This window comes from Hylobates moloch, unplaced genomic scaffold, assembly GCF_009828535.3.
Source record: "Hylobates moloch isolate HMO894 unplaced genomic scaffold, HMol_V3 SCAFFOLD_14, whole genome shotgun sequence".
Classification (NCBI taxonomy): domain Eukaryota; kingdom Metazoa; phylum Chordata; class Mammalia; order Primates; family Hylobatidae; genus Hylobates; species Hylobates moloch.
The window spans coordinates 20,049,832-20,071,921 of NW_026652289.1; the positions used below are offsets into that span (position 1 = coordinate 20,049,832).

General features: G+C 39.7%; 1 protein-coding gene across 6 annotated transcripts in view; it reads left to right on the plus strand.

Annotated features, from left to right (window-relative positions):
* Nucleotides 1-22,090, plus strand: part of APP (amyloid beta precursor protein) — a 287,239-nt gene that overhangs the window by 143,411 nt on the left and 121,738 nt on the right. For all 6 annotated transcript variants that reach the window (XM_058427839.1, XM_032174825.2, XM_032174826.2 and 3 more), the window contains exon 6: nucleotides 6,800-6,993. In XM_058427839.1, the coding sequence (XP_058283822.1) occupies nucleotides 6,800-6,993 (194 nt within the window). The remainder of the gene's footprint in view (nucleotides 1-6,799; nucleotides 6,994-22,090) is intronic.

Genomic DNA, 22,090 nt, shown 5'->3' on the forward strand with positions numbered 1-22,090 from the left:
AACTGGGTAACACTATGCCTGTCTGTCTCCGCCACCAGATCTTATACTTCCACCCTCATCTGCTACTCCCTAAGCTCACTGGCCCTTTGTTGTTGTTTTTGCAGAACGTGCTACGCTCTTCCTCGTGCCTGGGCCTTTGCACTTGCTCTTACCTCTGCCTCAACCGTCCATGCACCCTCTTGGTTTTGCCGTGCCCAACTTCAGCATTTTCAGTTCACATGGCTCTTCCGTGGGGCCCTTCCCTGACCACCCTGTTTGAAATGCTACCCATCTCTGGCACACATCTATCATAGTCATTCATTAGCAATTAGCCCCATTTCCTTTCTCTATAGTACTTTTCCATAATTTTTTTTTCTTGCTCATATTACACCTCCCCAACTAATAGATTGATTCCAAGAAATTGAGTGCTTTATCTTCACTTGTATAGCCTCAGTACCTGGAATAGTACTGGCACTTGGTAAAGCACAGTGAATATTGTTGATTGAATTACTAGGGGTTGACTTAGAGAGGTACTTAATGGAATGATTCCATGGATGAATGAATGAATGAATGAATGAATGCATTGCCACTTTTTTGCTCATTATCATCAATCTGTACATATGCCTTTCAACTCAAATATTTATCCACTGGCTAAAGAAAAAAAATACCTGAATATCCTCGTCTCTGCAGTTTACCCTTCCTCACTGTTAAAACTCAGGACCTGTGTAAAATTTCATTATATTTTATTCACTTCTTATTCCACTTGTGCATTATGTGGATATTCCTGCCTCATCCCCACAGCCACCTATCACTTCCGGCCAACTCAGATGCCTCTGGCTCACAACAATCACTTCTCTGTTGAATTTCTGAAGCGTTTAATCTGCAGTATGTCTGTTACTCATACAGCAGTTAGTGTGGATTGTCTCACCCAGAATAAGTATTCATTAAATATGTAAGAATGATGATATAGCCTAATTTCAGATCAAGATTGTGATTTATAGCTCATTCTGAATCAGCTGAATCATGACTTTATTTATTTATTCATTTATTTATTTTTTTTTGAGACAGAGTCTCACTCTATCACCCAGGCTGGAGTGCAATGATGTGATCTCGGCTCATTGCAGCTTCTGCCTCCTGAGTTCAAGTGATTCTCATGCCTCAACCTCCCGAGTAGCTGGGATTACAGGCATGCACCCCCACGCCCAGCTAATTTTTTGTATTTTTATTAGAGACGGAATTTCACTATGTTGGCCAGGCTGGTCTCGAACTCCTGGCCCCAAGTGATCCGCCTGCCTTGGCCCCGCAATGTGCTGGGATTACAGGCGTGAGCCACCTCCTCAGGCCTGAGTCATGAATTTTTGGTAGTCCAGTCATGTGGTTATCTTCCTAAAGCTGGAGGCCTTAAACTCAGGGCCCCAGGTGGGCTTATGAACCCTCTGCCAAGAAATACTTTTAGCTGCAAGTAACAGGAAACCCTTTGCAACCTTTTTACTGATTTATTTAGAGAGAAGTACCCATAACAGGTAATACACGTATGCAAAGTTTTAAGACCACACGACTAGATAGCCAGCATCCGGACCAGAACACAGAGCCTTGCTGGCCCCTAGAATCCTCTCTCCTGACCCCTGCCAGTTACTGGCCTTTCCCCTGAGTTCTATTTGCCTGCAGTTTGCTTGTTTTCATATTTAATTCAAATAGAATTAGGTGATGTGTCCTCTTATGTTTCGCTTCTAACAGTGCCTTTATGTGGGAGAAGTACTGGCTTTTTCTTACTTTGCCCTCCCTCCCCGGAAACATTTTCCTAATTTAATATCATTAATTTCAAAAACTGCTTTCCTTTCGGACAAACTGACTTATCCAGCCATTGTACCTTCCAGTTTAGACTGGCAGTTTAGAGAGCCGAGGCAAAGAGAAGGAGAACCATCTGTTTGTCTTCTTGGAAAAACTGCTGTATTTTCTCTCTCTTCCTGACTCTGGGAGCCTCTAGATTGTTTTTCCCATTTTCATATCCACAGAGGAAGAGTCTGAACCTCTTCCTGTTGCGCCTTCCCCTGGTTGGTTGCATTTCGGGAACCGACATTGGTTGTCTTCCCTCTTCCCTCATCAGTGCAGTAGGTTAGATCTCATGATTGTCCACATTCACATAACCATGAGAATCAGAGCTCTCTCTCTCTCATTTCCTCCCTGTTTATCTATAGCAAGAAGAAAAACGTCCGACTTTATTGTTTTAGAGCAGTTTTAGGTTCACAGAAAAATTAGGCAGAAGGTACTGAGATTCTCCCATATACTCCCTGTTCATACACTTGCACAGCCTCTCCCATTATCAGTGTCCTCTTTAGAGCGATTTGTTACAATCAGTGAACCTACATTGACACCATCCTTATCACCCAAAGTCCATAGTTTACGTTAGCATTCTCTCAGCATTGTTTATTCTGTGAGTTTGGAAAACTATAGTGACACATACCCACCATTGTAGTGTCATACTGAGTACTTTTACTACCCCCCAAATCCACGGTGTTCCTCCTGTTCGACTCTCTCTTCCCTTTAACCTTTCCAAGCCACTGATCTGTTACTGTCTATAATTTTGCCATTTCTAGAATGTCATATGGCTTTCTTAGAAAATATAAATGGTGACTTTTTTGGCATGACTTTAATAAACAAATGAAAATTGGTGTGTGAATCAAAATCTTTTACTCTCTAAAGGGACTATCAGGCGGCACCTGCACGTGGAATTATATCAAGGTCAGCTTTTATTTAGAAACAGAAGGAGAGTCACCTTTGTGATGTCATTTCTCCTTCACCCAAGTAAAATCTCGCATGCTGACACATAAAATTTTATCATCAGTGATTTATTTCCTCGTAGGAATGTCCCTTTGACCTTATTAAATTCAGATACTCTGGGGATGGTCAGCATTTTCAGATGGTTCCCTCGTTCTATCAAAGTGTTTCTTATTGGTGTTTAAAAGTTGTAAAAGCCACCCACTATAAATTGATAGCCATTAAAATCTGCGAATGTGGTATGAATATTTCACTATGTTCCCAAGCGTTTATTTTATTGTGAGTTGTTATTTGATTGTTTGTAAGGAAATTGTTTTATGATGCTCAGCTTTATATTTCCATAAACTGTTCCTCCCTTGCAACTTCTTAAACTGTGATCAGCTTTTCAAAACAAGTCCACAGGACAACAGTCTGTCCGGCATTTGAAGAAGTGGTGGAAAAGTCATTTTTTTTCTAGCCATTCATGGAAACTGCAGTTAAAAATTGTAATGTTGTTGTGTTTGCATTCTTTGGGAAGATGCAGCATTATTCAAACAAAACCATGTGCTCTTGTTTTAAATAGTGTCCAAATGAGTAATTGAATTCATGGACATTAAATTTAATTCCAGAAATCAAAGCTATGGTAATAAGAACTTGGACCTGAGTTCTCCTAGGCCAAGTAATTTAATTCCTTAGCCAGTTGAACTATTTATTATGTGTCTCTGTTCCTGGTTACTATGCCAGTAAATTGCTCAGGCAGATGCAGGGATGGATGATGGGCATATAATTCACTCTTTTTCACGGCTAGACATACCAGAATGCAGATCACACTAAACAGCTGCTTTTACAAACATGGTTTCTATTCAGAGCTTTAAGAGCCACATCCAAGTAATAACAAAGAACCCTGGAGGAGGAACCTGGGGATACCCAGGGTTGTGTTTTCACCATCCCACCTGGACACACGGCGCTGTCCTAACCCTGGATCATACACTTGGACATCGTCATTCCAGTCATGGTTCAAGATCACGTGTATACATCATGATTTAAAGAGAATACTGGTTTGATTTTTCTTCCTGACTTTCCCTGAATTTTCCACTTAAATTGGAAAACAGCGCTAGTGCTCATGATTTGATTGAATAAGAGATCTCAAACATGATAAATTAACTGATGACATGCATCAAGTCAACTTTCTTTGATTCACTAGTAATACAACAGTGAGATCCTACAGAAAAATGCAAAGGCAATTTACTGAGTAAAGCTCAGGGCAGCTGAGCAACTGTTAAGTGTAGGATTCTTTTGAAATGTTGCCCCAAGTAGTAAACTTTTGTGCAAAAATTTGGGCAGTCAAAAAAAAAAAGAATTGGTTATTTCACCTCATTTATTTCTACGAGGAGGTAAAGGCTTCCAACATCTGATTTTCAGTGCTAGTGTTTTCTGTTTCTCTTTTCACCGATTTCTTCCTAGTCTCGTGGAAATGTTACAATAACTGATTAGGATTTTCTGTTTTGACGCTTCATTTATTAACATATGAGTAAGTTGCTATTAATAGATTATTCTGCTTTATCAGTTTCCTTTTATTCTTTAGCCACATGCTTTCAACTTCTTCGGATGTCTTCACTTAATATCCTTACATCATATTTAATCAGAGTTAGAAAGGCGTTCCACTTGGGGGTCATACACATTTTTTAGGAAATTTTATAAATGCCCTTTATGCTATTCTTGTATCCTATGTAATCACAGTCAGGTGTTCCATGGGGGTCATACACATCTTTACAACTTGTATAACACATGCTTTGAATGCTGAGGTAATCAGAGAATTCCTGCCATTGATGGATTCATCTCTTTACATAGCTTTCCCTTCCACTTTCAGCAAAACTACTTATGGCGGTCCAGTTAGACTTTGAAAGCCTTTCAGGTTTGTGGAGGAGTCTTCCTTTCCAGTGCCGTAGATCATGAAATCATAGTGTTCACTCGTCTCACGTGTTTAGAATCTGATTTCCTACATAATGCTGTGCTCTCACTACGAGTCCAAGGCTTCCTGTGGCTACAAACCCCGGGGTCCTATCACTTTTCCCAGTGATGTGCTTCTCCTTGTTGGCTAGAATCAGCTCTGTGGTAATAATTCCTTTCTGCTTTCTCTCTCTCTCTTTTTTTTTTTCTTCTGGGTACATTATAATGTCAGCATAGCAGCTTTTAATTCTATTACTATGGTACTTCTCAAACAGATCTGTGGTAGTTGCCCCGGAAAGGTTGAAACCCCCTGCCACATCTAGGTCTTTCTCCTGTATTGGTTTTGTGATCTGATCAAGGACATCTATTCCTGTAGTCCCGCTAGGTGGTATACGATAGGCTTTTACTATTTGATATTTCGTGTTCTTATCTTCTTTTATCTTCTTTCAAATGCTGTCAACTATGACTGCCTTGGCAGGTACATGATTTCCACAAGGATTTCCTAATAGGCCTTTTTAATTTTGTTCTAGACATGCCCTTCTTTTGCCCTCCAAATTTGCTGATTTTTTACACACTATGATGCATCAGCATGTAAATGTTTAATACCATAAATATTTCTGATCCTCTTCCCAATTTCACTGACTTACTGGTTATCTCTTGCCATTATTCTCAGCATATTGCAGTGGATCTCAGAATATTTTCCTCTGAATATTTTCCCAGCATCAGTATTACCTGGGAATTTGAAATGCACATTCTCAGGCCCCACCAAGGCCTCATGATTCAGAAACTCTGGAGCTGCATTAGAAACTGCCAGTGGTACCTGGTGATCTGTGTTGGTTTTTGTTTAAGGAGACAGTATCTTTGTCTCCCTGGCTGGAATGCAGTGATGCAGTCATAGCTCACAGCAGCCTTGAACTCCTGGGCTCAAGCAATCCTCCCGCCCCATCCTTCTGAGTAGCTGGGACTACAGGTGCACACCACCATGCCTGACTTTTTATTTTTTTTTATTTTTTGGAGACAGGGTCTCACTGTGTGGCCCAGGCTGGTCTCAAATTCCTGGCCTCTAGGTTTTTTCCCACCTCAGCCTTCCACAGTGCTGGGATTACAGGCATGAGCCACCACAGCTAGCAGGTGATCTGTGTTTCAGTAAGCCTTCCAGGTGGTTCTGATGCTCACTGAAATTTGAGAACCACTGAAATATTTGGTATTCTACAAAACGTAAGCAATTAGCAACCATAGGGTGCGCAACTGAATAGTTTCAGCAGGCATCCCTGACCACCGGGCATTACAGATTGACTTAGGCTAGTTTCATCTTCCACCTGTGTGTCCAGTTTAAGCTCTCAATTGCAGTCTTTAAACCCATTTCCACCAGCACATACTGAGTATCTGCCACCGTGCAATGCGTTGCGGCTCTTGTACGTACACTATGAGAAGGAATTCCCATAATACAGCAAGCTCAGTTTTGATACCCACCACCCCGCTTTTTATAATGGACTACATTTTTCAGAGCAGTTTTAGGTTTACAAAGAATTCAAGCAGAAAGTACAAGAAGTTCCCTCTACCTCTCACTTCCCCACTCCCCCACTATTTCCCTAGATTAACATTTTGCCTTAGTAGGGTACATTTGAACCAATATTGATACATTATTATTAACCAGTGTTCCTGTTTTAACATGAGAGGCGACTTTTTGTGTAGTATAGTCTGTTGGTTTTGACAAATGCATAATGCTGTGTATCTATTATTACTTATGACAGTATCGTGCAGAGTAGTTTCTAAAAATCCTCTGTACTCTACCTATTCATCCCTTCCCCGCTCCCACTGAACCCCTGGCAACCACTGATCGTTTTATTGTCTGCGTAATTTCGCCCTTTCCAGAATGTCCTGTGGTTAGACTCATGGCATCCCCTTTTAGCAACTGCAGAAACTAAGAACCGTCCCCAAGGATAAAAATTTTTGCAGACCCACTGAGCTGGGATTTATACTTAGACTTGCTGACTTTAAGTTTCGGGTGTGTTTCTTCTCAAATTGCCAAAATTCCATATGGACAATTTCCTTTTCCTTCCCTGAAGTGTGTCTAATTGACTTTTTCTGTTATTTGTGTTTGCCCTCACAGTGAAGACAAAGTAGTAGAAGTAGCAGAGGAGGAAGAAGTGGCTGAGGTGGAAGAAGAAGCAGATGATGATGAGGACGATGAGGATGGTGATGAGGAAGAGGCTGAGGAACCCTACGAAGAAGCCACAGAGAGAACCACCAGCATCGCCACCACCACCACCACCACCACAGAGTCTGTGGAAGAGGTGGTTCGAGGTAATCCACCTTTTGCCTGGATTCCCCCCACCCCCAAGGAAAAGAAAGCGTAACACCAGAGTTTGAAATATCCACCCTAGCACCACTGCCTTCCCCAATCAAAAACACATTTCTTTTTCAAAAGCCTTCTTATGCTTGTGAAATTTTTTTGGCTTAACAAGCAAACAATTTCAAATAATGTGAAATCTTTATTATACAGTTTGTTTTGTACCTTGTATATGCTACTTGGCAAATCCCAAGTGATTCTACAAGACTCCGCCCAACCAGGTAGTCATCTAATTTGACAAACATTGAGTTAGGTGACTCCTTGGTATTCCTTTGGCAGTGAGTGTTTGTTATGTAATTGTCTGTTACCACCTAGACGATGAGCTCCTTGAGGGTAAGGACTTGATTTTATTCAGTATTGCACAGAATGCCTGGCTTGTAGTTTTGATAACTCTTAGTTGAGTGAGTAGTTGTGATTAGATTTCATTAAAGAAGGAGATTTGGGCCAGACACAGCACCTCACACCTGTAATCCCAGCACTCTGGGAGGCCGAGGCAGGCAGATCACCTGAGGCCAGGAGTTCGAGACCAGTCTGGCCAACATGGTGAAAACCCATCTCTACTAAAAATACAAAAATGAGCCGGGCGTGGTGGCACGCACCTGTAATCCCAGCTACTTGGGAGGCTGAGACAGGAGAATCGCTTGAACCCAGGAGGTGGATGTTGCAGTGAGCTGAGATCACACCATTGCACTCCAGCCTGGGTGACAGAGCAAGGTGGTCTCAAAAAAAAAAAAAAAAAAAAAAAGAGATTTGGTGAGTATCGCATTATTTTATGCTATGAATTTTAACTGAGGTGATTTATGTTGAGTTTACATTGTTTTATTGGGGAGTATAGCAGTGCTTTCTTCAAGAAGTAAATAATAGTATTAATGTCTTAGACTTTCTCTATTGAATTAATGTTTGTGTTGCAAATATTGTGAACTAAAAGAACTAAAGGTCGTACTTGTCTCCATGAAATAAAAACATTCAGTTGACATTAAATGACCAAATGTTACAGAAACGGGTAAACTGTTGGACTGAGTTCCTTAAAGAGTATGCATTTGTTCCTTAAAGAGTTCTGCATTTTGTATCTGCCATCTGCTTGGCAGGTAGTAAAAGATGTTTCTAGAGCTAGATTGAATGAATATGTACTTACTGAATTTTAATGTACTGCAAATACTTATAAAGGTCAACCACAGATGTTACAACATTTACAAAAAGTGGCTTTCTCCCTTTTTACTAAAGTTTAATGATTTCAGATTTATTGTTCTATTAGAGCTTAACATGGGCTATTTTGTCTGCCTGAACTATATTCATAGTTGTCACTATAGTATTTTCTTCCCTTTGTTGCATTTTTACCTTATTAAGGTGTAATTTACATGTAAGATTCATTTGTTTTTAAGTATATAATTCAGTGACTTTAAGAAATTTGCCAAGCTGTGCAGCTGTCACCATAATCTAATCTTAGAACATTTTCATCACTCCATTAAGATCACACATACTCGCTCCCAGTTAAACCCTCCACTCACCTCTAGCCCCAAGCAACAACTAATCTACTTTCTGTCTCTATAGATTTGCCCTTTTTTGGACTGTTATTATAAGTGGGATCATATAATACATGGTCTTTTGTGTCCGACTTCTTTCACTTAACACAGTATTTTTGAGGTTCTACATTTCTTTAACTTGAGCTCTTAAAATTGAGATTATTCTGAATTAAACACTCAGAGTTAGCTTAAAATTTATTGAAAGTTTTACATGTTCTTTAAAAAAAAGAACAGAGTGCAAGATGGATTAACTTTATCATCCCTACTTAATGATAGTTTCTTACTCATTTTAGCACATAAGTAAATGTGCTAGTAAATGCACATTTTGTTTAAACCACCGCTTTTCAAATATCCTTTCTCAGGATGTTTTTCATACACCTGTTAGGGCCAACTATGGCAGATCTGGTCAAATGAACTTGTTAGCCTGATGCCTGTAGCAGGGAAGGACAGCTTTTCAGGGCTTCTCTTCTCGAAACCGAAATGAAGTGTGAATACAAATTACAGCAGCTAGCAGCCTGCAAGGGGACCGAAGTCCTTGTGATCTCCATCAAGCTGGCTGTTTATATAACAGTTAGCGTCCATTTACTGAACATCGGGTTTTGAGCACCTGCTTGGTACAAGCCATTTTGCTAGGCTATGTGGAATGGATGATGAGCACACACAGGCCAGCTGACCCTAGTGGATGTTAAAATCTCTTAGGAAACAGAAGTCAAAGAAGTACAAAGCCATCTGTGTTGTAAGAAATATGAACACAGAACCTACTTCTGAGAGTAAGACGGAACTTCTGGATTGATCAGAGAAGGTTCCATGGAGAGCATGACATTTGAACTAGAGCCAAAAGTGTGGGTGGGTGGTGTGTCTACCAATGGATTTTGCTGTAGAGTCATCAGGACTAGCAAAACAAATATGGTGCCATGGAAAGGCATATTTGGGAGACAGGATTGGTCCAATTTAAGCTAGAGCAGATGTCTTTTAGGTTGGGACCAGAATATAGAGACCTTCAATGCCAGGCTGGCAAGGATGGGCATTGACTGCAGGTGATTAATTAACAAATATTAATTCAGAAGCTACTGTGCGCTGCATGTTTTTCCAGTAGACAATAAAGAGATTTCGTTTTAATGTTAGTACTGTTGAGGTAACAGGTGAACAAGGAGTGACATCAATTATGCAGTACAATGAGAGGATGCCACATAAACTTAGGCCCGTATTCTAGAACAAGACAATTCGCTTGAGATAAAGTGGTCTCATTATTGTCTGCATTAGTCCAGTTCTTTTTGCTTGAGTTTTACAGGTAGCATTATTTGATATTAAGACGGAACGTAGAGGGATATAGATGTTGTATTATTTCCTGTAGAAAGACGAAGGCAGTTAAAAGAATTTCATAAACAAAACACTCCAGGCTAAAGGCAAAAAAGAAATGAACCTTAAAAAATAACAAGTTAAAAATGTTGTTGGCAAGAAGAGCAACAAAAGCAGCCTTCTAAAAGCAAGATACCTGGTCATTGAGCGGTACCAACTGTTAATGCCCCAGAAATAGAGGGATCTTTAATGCAAGTCCATTAATTCCACCTGAAACTCCTGAACAAAAGCTCTAATTGAGGCAAGTCTTCCTGGGAAAGGGGGCCTAACAGAAACATGTTATGGTCAGTTGTGCCCATGTGAGATAGTTTTTTGTACTTGTAGCTAATTCCAATAAAGGAGTAGATGTTTTAGAGGGTAACATTAAAGGGGTCGGCTGCAAAGAGTCCTTTTCCTCCTCCTCATTTTTACAAAAGGTGACTTGTGGTTCTTCCCTAATTGAGAGCAATGGCAACGCCATAGGTGATTACTCATTTTGTAAAACTCTAATTACAAGTAGCTTGCTTCTGTGTTCAGCATAAAAATTCGAAGTGACTTGCAAAGATGAGATACTGCAGGGAGGCTTACAGTCTTGTTTTCAATGTTAGTGTTTCAGTACCCAGAAGAAAATGTGATTTACAGCCATCCTTTCTAAGAAAATTGTTTCATCATTACCAACATATTGCTACTGATACCAGTCCTTGGTGTGCTTCATAAAAAACTCAATAACTTCATAACCCATTAAAATTGGAAAGAAATGGAGGGAAGAAAAATAAGACATTTTTAGCGTAGTCATAATCTTCTCTGCCATATTGTGTTAGAATCGATGATACCCAAATGAGAAGATGTCTGTTCTCTGTTACTGATTCCAGTAGAAGTATTGTTTCAAAGTAAGCACATCCACTGCACTCCAGCCTGGGCAACAGAGTGGGACCCTGTCTCAAAAAAATAAAAATAAAATAAAAGTGAGCACACGATTGCAAGATCTATCTGGTTTTAGGGGTTTATTGTCATCTTTGGTTGTTAAAAAAAACTTGGATATTATTGGTTATTGGTCTAGTGGAATAAGCCATTACGATTTGAGTAAAACAGTGGTGTATTTAGACACTTGCTCCTATTTTCTGTTCCTCGAGAAGGGATTGTACTTCAGGAACCAGAGATATCAGTGTAGTTTTGATTGAGCCATAAATTCTAAACTCTGATTGAACATAGGTATTGTAATAAATGGCATAATCTTTTATTTAATCTAGCCGGTTGTGCCTGTCCAGAGGAACTGGCCATTTCTTCCTTATGTTCATTTATTCAGCAACTATTCATTGTACCCCTGCTGATGGCTAGGCTCTTTGCTACTGTGGAAGGCATCATGGGGGCAGAGCAGACAGCATTTTACCTCCTGGGAGACTGGCAGATTTTGGAAGCCTTTGTTGCAGATACAGATTTTCACGGTCACCACTCTTGCCCTTTAATTTAATTTAATTTAATTTTTTTATTATTTTTTTTTTTTGACACGGGATTTTGCTATGTTTCCTAGGCTGGATTCAAACCCCTGAGTTCAAACCTCAGCCTCCCAAGTAGCCAGGACAACAGGCCTCTTGCGCTTTAAAGCAGTGATTCTCTGTCTTTAAACCTTGTAACTATGCTGTGTGGTGGAAATTTTACTTCCCCGTTTAAAGCCAAGATCTCTAAGGCCAAGAAATTTTTTTTTTTTTTTTTTGAGATAGAGTCTGTCTCTGTCACCCAGGCTGGAGTGTAGTGGTGCGATCTCAGCTCACTGCAAGCCCCGCCTTCCGGGTTCACGCAATTCTTCCGCCTCAGCCTCCCGAGTAGCTGGGACTACAGGTGCCTGCCACGATGCCTGGCTAATTTTTTTGTATTTTTAGTAGAGTCGGGGTTTCACCATGTTAGCCAGGATGGTCTTGATCTGCTGACGTCGTGATCTGCCCACCTTGGCCTCCCCAAAGTGCTGGGATTACAGGCCACCATGCCTGGCCGAAAAAAATTTTTTTTCATTGGCCTGTGCTGGGCGCAGTGGCTCACGCCTATAATCCCAGCACCTTGGGAGGCCGAGGCAGGTGGATAACGAGATCAGGAGATTGAGGCCATCCTGGCTAACACAGTGAAACCTATCTATACTAAAAATACAAAAATTAGCCAGGTGTGGTGGCACGCGCCTGTAATCCTAGCTACACAGGAGGCTGAGGCAGGAGAATCGCTTGAACCTAGGAGGCGGAGGTTGTAGTGAGCTGAGATTGTGCCACTGCACTCCAGCCTGGGCAACAGAGCGAGACTTCGTGTCAAAAAAAGAAAAAAATAAAATAAATTGTCCTGGGTCACATAACTGGTTAAGTGATGAAATCAGAATTTGGACCTGGATAGGCCAGGATATTTCTGCTACACTCATGCCAAAATTACACTTTTTATTTTCTTAATAAATATACACAAATTCATTTCAACCTGTGTTCCCTTGTAAATGCATATACCTTTGATATAGTCATGTATTCATCTATTATTTTACACTGTGCATTTCTGAATTTTTAGAATTTTTACTTCAAAGGAAGTGATCAGGCTGGTGCTGTAGCTCATGCCTGTAATCCCAGCACTTTGGGAGGCTGAGGTGGGCAGATCACCTGAGGTCAGGAGTTAGAGACCAGCCTGGCCAACATGGTGAAACCCCGTCTTCACTAAAAATACAAAAAAATTAGCTAGGCACGGTGGCGCGTGCCCATAATCCCAGCTACTCAGGTGGCTGAGGCAGGGGAATCGCTTGGACCTGGGATGTGGAGGTTGCAATGAGCTGAGATCGCGCCACTGCACTCTAGCCTGGCGACAAGAGTGAGACTCCGTCTCAAAAAAAAAAAAAAAAAAAAAAAAAAAGATCGGGGGTCCACGAATAAGAGTAATGATCAACGGTCAGCAAATTGGGGCCAAAAATAGCCTGTTTCCTGTTTTCTACACAGAAGTTTTATTAGGACACAGCCAATCCCATTTGTTTACAAATTGTCTATGGATGTTTTCATGTTTTGGAAGTAGAGTTGAGGATTGTAAAAGAGATTGTGTTGCCTGCAAAACTGAAAACATTTACTATCTGGCCTTTTCAGTAAACATTTGCTAACCCCTGATTCTCACTATAAGATGGTGACTGTGAAGTTCTTTGTATTTCACATACTGCCATATCAAGTTAATTTCTTTTGAGGTAGGTTTTTTTTTGGGGTTAGAGACAGACTAGTATAGTGTTTGAGAGAATTTTTATGACCTTGGGCCAGTTAAGTAACCTGTTTTTTATGTGTGTAGTGTAGATGGTAGTGTTATCTTGCATGTTTCTTGTGAGAATGACTTTAGGTAACCTATGTTAAACACTTACCATCATGCCCAGTAAGTGTTCAGTTTCATTTACAGCTCAAGCTGTCCAGATTCAAATCTTTGCTCTACAACCTGCTGTGTAAATTTGTATAAATCAAATAACTTTGAATCCTCATTGCTTCTCTTTGTAAAATAGGGATTAATAAGACCTATCCAATATTTAACTATTTTGTGAGGATGAAATTAATTTATAGGAAACACTTTGCATCATTCCTGGTATACAGTAACTGCTCAATTAACCTTAGTTGCTCTCTTAGTTATGGTTATAGTCATCATTCCAGTCCTCTATTGCATTTGAAACATTAGCAAACTGATGTTTACTACTAATCAGGAATGTTAAAGGTAAACCAACAGGTTGACTTTTAATTATAAAAGGCATAAATGTGATCTATCTATATCTATTGGTATAATAAAGCTGATATTTATAGAGAATATTATGTTATGATTAAAATTAATTTCTTGCTTAAAGTGGTTTTTTTTGTGAATATATACTATATATTGAAATATCTGCAGTTAAATTTTAAATCCAGCTGAAAATTGAATAAGATAGTATTAGATGCCACTGCATTTCAAGATAGAGTTTTATTTCTTGCAGGTATTTTAAACCTTGTGGGAGTTCTTCTGTTAAGTGGACAGATAGAGACCCTGATACAGATGGCTCTTTAACCGTCTCATGTGATGATAAAAGCCAAAAGGTTTGATCTGAATATTGCTTGTATTGGGCTAAGTGATTGACCTTGGCAGAATTAAATTATTTTTCTTCTCCTTCTGGTGACCATTAATCTGGGAGAAGTACCATCTGATTTACTGCTGTACATTTCACCAATATCCACAAGGCATTTGTAGGTACCAGACATAGCATTGGTTGATGGGGGCACAGAGATAGGAACAAAGTGACTTGCTCAAGTTGCCTCTAGCCATATCTGCATAGTCCTTGAGAGGGATGAGTCTCTCAGGCCTGCCTAGGAAGGAATTTTGGCAGCATGGAGAAGAGAAAGCGCTCAGCCTGGAACAAAAGTTTTCACCTACTACATTGCGGAGAAGTTGGCATATCAGTAATTACAAAGGAAGAATAGGGATTTACTGGGTGATAGAGCACCAAATAGAATGAATGCACTTCGTACTTGAAGTAAATCAGAGTAGCTTGTATTGATCTCAAGGGGAGAAGAAACAAAGCTTAGCTTAATTCTCATGCCTCTGTTGTTACCTGTTTGTAATGGACATGACACTTACAAGGTATCCTATAATTCACTAATGGGATTTTCACTTATGATTAATATTTAACTCTCCACAAAGTTTGGGATAAACTGTGAGCTTGACTTGCTGTGAACCCGAACATGAACTCACATACTTCAGTTGGAGGCCTCAGTAGCAGCATGCCGTACAAAAATGAAACTAACGCTCCAGGGAGTATTTGGGAACAGGGCAAAAGGGTAATGGCTCCTCCTTATAGAGCAAGCCTGAGGCCTTTACCTTTGTGTTTTGCAGATGGAGAGGATGCACTTCTACTCCTCTCCCAGGTTGTAGTATGCTTGCTAATGATGTCGAGAGAACAGTGTCAGTACTGACCATAGATGTGACAGGTAACAGCCTGTTATTTTGTGCCCCATGTCATGGCAGCCATTGATTCCGAGGTGTTTGATACACACTTTGATAGAGGCAGAGTGAAGCAGGACATTGACAAGCATCTTTTCCATGTAGTTTAATGGTCTCAATCTAGAAAGCCCACTCAGATAATTAGGTTGCTTAAAATGTGATGAGACTAGGGAATAGAGCCATATAGAAGTGTGTGTGAGAGAGAATTCAGTGGTTTAGTATATTCACAAAGATACACATTTGACACCAGCCTGGGCAACATAGTGAGAACCTGGCTCTACCAATTAAAAAAAGAATAGAATAACAGAAGTAATCAGTGAAAGGCATTTTAATACAATTATATCTAGATTTATTAAAAATAAAATTTTAGTCCAATTTAATTAAAGGCCAGAGACTAGATTTTTAAAGAATATTAGTCTTTCTCATATTTTACCCCAAATCAGTTGCTTTAAAAAAAAAAAATGTGCAGATGCCTCAGGTACAATAACTGTACTCAACTCAAGAATTTGCAATTAAGAAAAAAAAAATCAAACCTAAAAGAAGAAATCCAGCAACTCAGAGGTTCAGGCTCATTTAAACATGCATACATTTACACGGCCACACTTTTTTTGTTTTGTTTTGTTTTTGAGATGGAGTTTTTGCTTGTCGCCCACGCTCGAGTGCAATGGCGCGATCTTGGCTCACTGCAACCTCTGCCTCCTGGGTTCAAGTGAGTCTCCTGTCTCAGCCTCCTGAGTAGCTGGGATTACAGGTGCGCACAACCGCGCCTGGCTAACTTTAGTATTTTTAGTAGAGATGGGTTTTCACCATGTTGGCCAGACTGGTCTTGAACTCCTGACCTCAGGTGATCCACCTGCCTTGGCCTCCTAAAGTGCTGGCATTACAGATGTGAGCCACTGCACCCAGCTGGGTACACCTTTTTTTGTTTGTTTTGTTTTGTTTTGTTTTTTGTTGACATGGAGTCTCACTCAGTCACCGAGGCTGGGATTCAGTGGCACAATCTTGACTCACTGCAACCTCCGTCTCCCAGGTTCAAGCAATTCTTAATTCTCCTGCCTCAGCCTCCCAAGTAGCTGGGACTACAGGTGTGTGCAACCACACCTGGCTAATTTTTGTATTTTTGGTAGAGACGGGTTTCACCACGTTGGCCAGACTGGTCTCGAACTCCTGACCTCAGGTGATTCACCCACCTTGGCATCCCAAAGTGCTGGGATTACTGGCGTGAGCCACCGCACCCAACCGGACACACGTTTTTAGCTAAGCCATAGGTCTGATTAAGTGAGTCAGATTCCTTGAGCAGGTTACAAAGCTGTGGATTTGAATGGAGATCTTTAGCTCCCTTGTAGAAAAATGAGTTTCCAAAAGCAGAGTGGCTTACAGCCTAACCAGCTGCTTCTCTCAGCCTTTAGCCATTTTGCCCTCCTGAAAATTCATCTTTGGTTTCCAACCACCTCTTCCACTATGCCTGACTTTTTGTGATTCTGTTAGTAGAAGAGTAAAAAGTCAAGGGGAGGCAAGAATGAATGAATCTTATATAAAAATGATGCTCAAGAGAATTCCTTAATTTTCAAGACAGCAGCCCAAATTGTAAATATTGAGACTTTTACAGTGTAAAAAACAATGTTTAAAGGCCAGGCATGGTGTCTCATACCTGTTATCCCAGCGCTTTGGGAAGCTAAGGCAGGATGATCGCTTGAGTCCAGGAGTTTGCGAGCAGCCTGGGCACCACAGGGAGACCAAAAAAAAAAAAAAAATTGTGCTGGCTGTAGTGTCACAGGCTTATAGTCCCAGCTACTCGGGAGGCTGAGGTGGGAGGATCGCTGGAGCCCAGACGAGGTCAAGCCTGCAGTAAGCCGTGATCACACCACCACACTCCAGCCTTAGGTGACAGTGAGACCCTGTCAAAAAAAAAAAAAAAGATTAAGGCAGAAGAAATGTTAAAGTTACGCTATATTTAGTTGATAATAATGGTAAGACTGTTCAGGTGTTTTAACTATGAAGGTAAGGTTGCCTCTTTCTTAAATTTATATATGTTCTTATTGGGTATAATTTCTAGACAGAATATGCAAGTATCACAGAATATGGATGGCAATTTTATGTTGCTTGCACGTGACTTTAGGTTCTTGATGTTTCGTGATAGGAGCAAAGAAAGACCTTGCTTGCCAATTCTTATGATTGCATCTGTTCTGGAAATTTACTAGCATTTGTTCCCCAGGATTTCTGAAGTGCTGGTGACTGCTGCCCAGTAGTCTTGGTGGGCAAAATTACTAAAATGCATCACAAATCCTTCTGGTGTTTGCTTGGGCTATGGCAGGGTTTCTGGACCTTATGACTATTGATGTTTTGGGCCAGATAATTGTTGCGGATGATTGTCCTGTGCATTGTAGGATGTTTAGCTGCATCACTAGCCTCTACTCGATGCCAGTAGCACCCCCAAGTTGTGACAATCAAAAATGTCCCCTGGGAGGGAGTAGGGGATAGACTCTCTCTGGTTGCAAAACACTGGGCTATGGTGTTGAGATCTGCAGTGATGAGCAGCTTTAAATAAGTGAACAGAAGGCCGGGCACAGTGGCTCACGCCTGTAACCCCAGCACTTTGGGAGGCTGAGATGGGCGGATCACTTGAGGTCAGGAGTTTGAGACCAACCTGGCCAACATGATGAAACCCCATCTCTACTAAAAATATAAAAATTAGCCGGGCATGATGGTGGGTTCCTATAATCCCAGCTACTCGGGAGGCTGAGGCAAAGAAAGCACTTGAACCTGGGAGGTGGAGGTTGCAGTGAGCTGAGATCGTGCCACTGAACTCCAGTCTGGGCAGACAGAGTGAGACGCAGTCTCAAAAATAAATAAATAAATAAATAAAAATTAAAAAGTGAACAGAGAAATACCCATGCATTACTGTGTCTGATCTCCCTCTCATCCCCCAAACACGGAGTCTCGCTCTGTCGCCCAGCTGGAGTGCAGTGACATGATCTCAGCTCACTGCAATCTCTGCCTCCAGGGTTCAAGCGATTCTCCTGCCTCTGTCTTCTGAGTACCAGGGATTACAGGCGTGCCTCACCAGGACCAGCTAAGTTTTGTGTGTTTTGTTTTGTTTTGTTTTGTTTTGCTTTTTTTTTTTTGTAGTTTTTGTAAAGATGGGGTTTCACCATGTTAGCCAGGCTGATCTTGAACTCCTGACCTCAAGCAGTCCGTCCATCTCGGCCTCCCAAAGTGCTGAGATTACAGGCATGAGCCACCAAGCCCGGCTGGTCTCATTTTAATGTCAGCTCTAACTTCTGTATCACTGCTTTGCACATTGTAGATAACCAGTGAACATTTTTTATTGTACGAGAACAAGTAAAATAAACAAAAATATGCCAAAGCAAATATGATAAATACACATTTAGTAAGGTAAAAACAAGCATTTGATAAAATGTGTAATGTAGTCTAGTAGCTTTATTTAGAAACAGAAAACAACATAAAATGTTGACTTGAAACATTGCGTATGCATATTTGCCATGTAGACGGTGAGATATGGAGGTAAACTGCCTTCCTAGTTTTGTTTTTTTTTGCTCAAAAGGAATTCACTCTCCCCTTTTCCACTGTTATAAAATAGCAAATGGTGATTAGCATCTGTGCTGTAACCAGAGACACTGCTGTCCCCAACTGGAGTCTGTGGGTTCTTTGCCTGCTAGAGATTGTGACAAGAAGCCAGTTAACATGGACAGGTGGCATGCTCAGTCTTCCCCAGAAAAGGACGTGAAACAGCAGGACCATCCTTCCAACCCATGACCTACATCTAGAGGCGTTCTTTTTTTCTATTTTTTTTTTTTTAAACCAGAACAGAAATACCATCTAGTTCTTTCTTTACAGAGAAGCGGTATAAGGAAGCACATTCTGGCCAGGCACGATGGCTCATGCTGTAATCCCAGCACTTTGGGAGGCCGAGGTGGGTGCATCACCTGAGGTCAGGAGTTTGAGACCAGCCTGGCCAACATGGCGAAACCCTTCGCTACTAAAAATACAAAAATTAGCCGGCCATGGTGGCACACGCCTGTGGTCCCAGCTACTCGGGAGGCTGAAGGAGGAGAATCGCTTGAACCCAGGAGGCGGAGGTTGCAGTGATCCAAGTTCACTCCATTGCACTCCAGCCTGGGTGACGGAGCGAGACTCGTCTCAAAAAAAAAAAAAAGAAAGAAAAAAAAAAAGGAAGTATATTCTAAGCCCTTGAATTGATCTTGGCTTTCTTCATTATTTTTACAAGTAAAAATAAAAACTTTGATATTTCTGATGTTCTGGGATATTATAGGAATGATACCACTTGAATTCAGCTTTCTGAGAAGTCTGGTATTTTCAGTCTTAATATGAGTAGGAGAATTATGATCTTGGTACTGGATCTAAGGCAGAGGTATCAAAGCTGTTTTAATGTTGCTTGAGATAGGACAGAACTTCAGAGTAAAATAAATTTGTATAGACAATCTGTTCAATCTATTCAAATTAAGTTGTTGAGATGTATATTTGAATCTTAAGACTACTAATTTTGTTGTATCTGTCTTTTCCCAAATACATGTGTACTTCTTTTAATAAGCCAAAGCCTATGCAACTTTTACTAATTCTTCCCCACTGGTTCTTTTGGAAAATGATTGAATCTTGTGTCTCATGTTTTGACATATCTATTGCATTTAAAAGATAAGGCCGATCATGCTGCTTCTCAAACTGAGATATCCATTCGAGTTACCCAAGGCTCTTGGAAAGCAATCGTTGTGAGTCTGTATGGGGGGCCTGAGTCCCAGGTGGTGTTGACTCGCTGATCCACGGATCTATTTTGAGTAGTAGACTCTAGTAGTGTCTCCTGCCTTCCATATGGTGCAGATTTGCAGCATTGAGACAGGAAGTTAAGAAACTGAAAAGGAAAACCATTCTTACCTTTGGTGTTATTGTTCTTGGTATGTTACAGATACCAACAAGTATGAGAGAATCCTGAGACATCTACCTACAGAGCTTTTCTTTCCTTAAATTCACACCTCAAGACCAAGGAAACTGAAAAACTCTTACAGTCTCCCTACATGTGTTCACTTGTGCCCCTATTTCCTGTCATTAACATGGTAGTGTAGTCAACCCCTGCTAGCCTGTAAAAGCTAATTACTACAGTATAGAGGAATTTTGTAAGCCATAGCCATTAGTAGCTTGAAATACCAATGGTGGGAGTATTTATACCATGGCAGTTGGCATACAGTGTAACTCAAGAGTGTTCTATTTGTTTGTTTTTCTAGACAGTGCCAGTTTCCCAGCATACTCCTGTCTCTCATTCAGTAAGAAAAAGCACTTCCCCTTATTTTCCAATACAGGACATGATATCCCGAGTTTTGAGCTTCTTGTTAATAGTCTGTTGCACGCTAACCACGCAGCTCAGCGAAGAGCAAGTTTATTCCCATAACAAACAGGAAACAAAGGTTGAGGAAAAACCATAGTGGTACCCTTTTGTGAATGTTCCCTAACACCGTCACAGGAGTCCTGATTAGTCTAAATACTTTACAAGTAAAGCTCCTTCAGGTGGCATTTTATAAACAATCTTTCATCATGGAGAGATGAGAATTGGGTCAGGTATAATTAGAATGACAGATGTATTGGCTAGCCTTAGAGAATTAATGCAATTCAGTAAAAAGGCTAGCCAACTGCGGATATCTTCTAGAGACTTCCGTGACAAATTAGCACCCATCCTCTTGTACTGAAGCAGTGCTCTCATTAGCATGCACAGCTGTTTGCATCATCTTTGTTTGTATTTCAATCCAGATTTGGAGCTTAAGTGAGATTTGTCATAAGACTTCGGTTCAAGCTTGCTTGCCTAATTTTACATGCTTCTATTTAGTAAAATATGATTACTAGGTCATAAATATTTGATAATTTATTGCCTTATTAGAGTAATTTTCTAAACATGTTTTTTGATGACTGCTTGCTACTATGTACAAGCACTTGATAAATGTTCTTTTCTATTAAAAGTACATGGTTCCAGAATTAGGAAAAACACGTTCTCAAAAAATAACCAGTTTTCTATTGTGTTGACTTTTAAAAATTTTTCATCAATAGAATCAAATGCAAATATTGCCTACTTATTTTTCAACAGAATACAAGTTTAATTTTAATAACTTAGGCTCATGAAATGTCACCATATAGTAATACTTAGAATTACAGCAATAACTTAGTAAAGTTTTAAAAAAGTACAGTTGTTATAAACTACAGTGAGCTCAGGCAATGTATTAATTATGTAAACATTTATATAAACAGGTATATAAATTATATGTTGTATTATATAATTATATATTGTAATATATAGTATATAGTATATAATTTATAAATATAATATATAAATTATATTTATAAATTATAAAGTTTATTTGAAATATTGAAGTTTTGTATACTTAGTGGATTTTAATACTTATGTCGTTGTTTTCATTTTATTCCACTGTTACACTAAGGAAGTAACTTATTACAAAAAATTATATTTGTCTTACATTTGCCCTTTTTACTCTACTTAAAATTGGAGAAAAAGTTCAAGATAGGGAGTTTCTCTCAGAAAGGAGAAATAGTTGTATTATGTGAAGTTTAAGTAGATATTCTTGTAGAATATGGAGAAAATAATGCTACAAAATGTTGCCTTTTTGAAAAAAGTTCAGAAAATAGAGTTCCTAGCTCTCTCTAAGTGACTCTAGTTTGATTGTGGCTGCTTTCCCAAAATTTGTAAATTTAAAATTTACACATTACATGGAATATAGTTTTATTTCACATACATTCCAGTAGGCTGAGAATACTTGAAATTCAATTATTAAAAATGAAATAATAATAACCAGCTTTACTTTATTCTAAAACCAGCTTTACTTTATTCTTTATTTACCACTTTATTTACAGCGAATTATTTGCTAATCTGTTAACTTTGCTTCATAAGAAGGCATTATAATTATCGTACATTTAAAAGTGGAGATTTTCTCCCCATACTGGTTGCCAGTTTCACAACTGTGTTCATTCTACATTTATTAAAATATGTAAAATTAGCTTTCTAACCTTGGTTGTCCACAAAGAATTTCACTCCAATTTGAAATGTCTATTCAGAACTAATTTTTTGTGGTTGAGCATTATTTTTTGAACAATGAATTGCATAATCATTTTATATAATCCAGGGATTATATAATGGCTTAGATCCTGTACTATTTTGTATTATATTGATTTTTAGAAAATGGAATGTAGTGTTGAC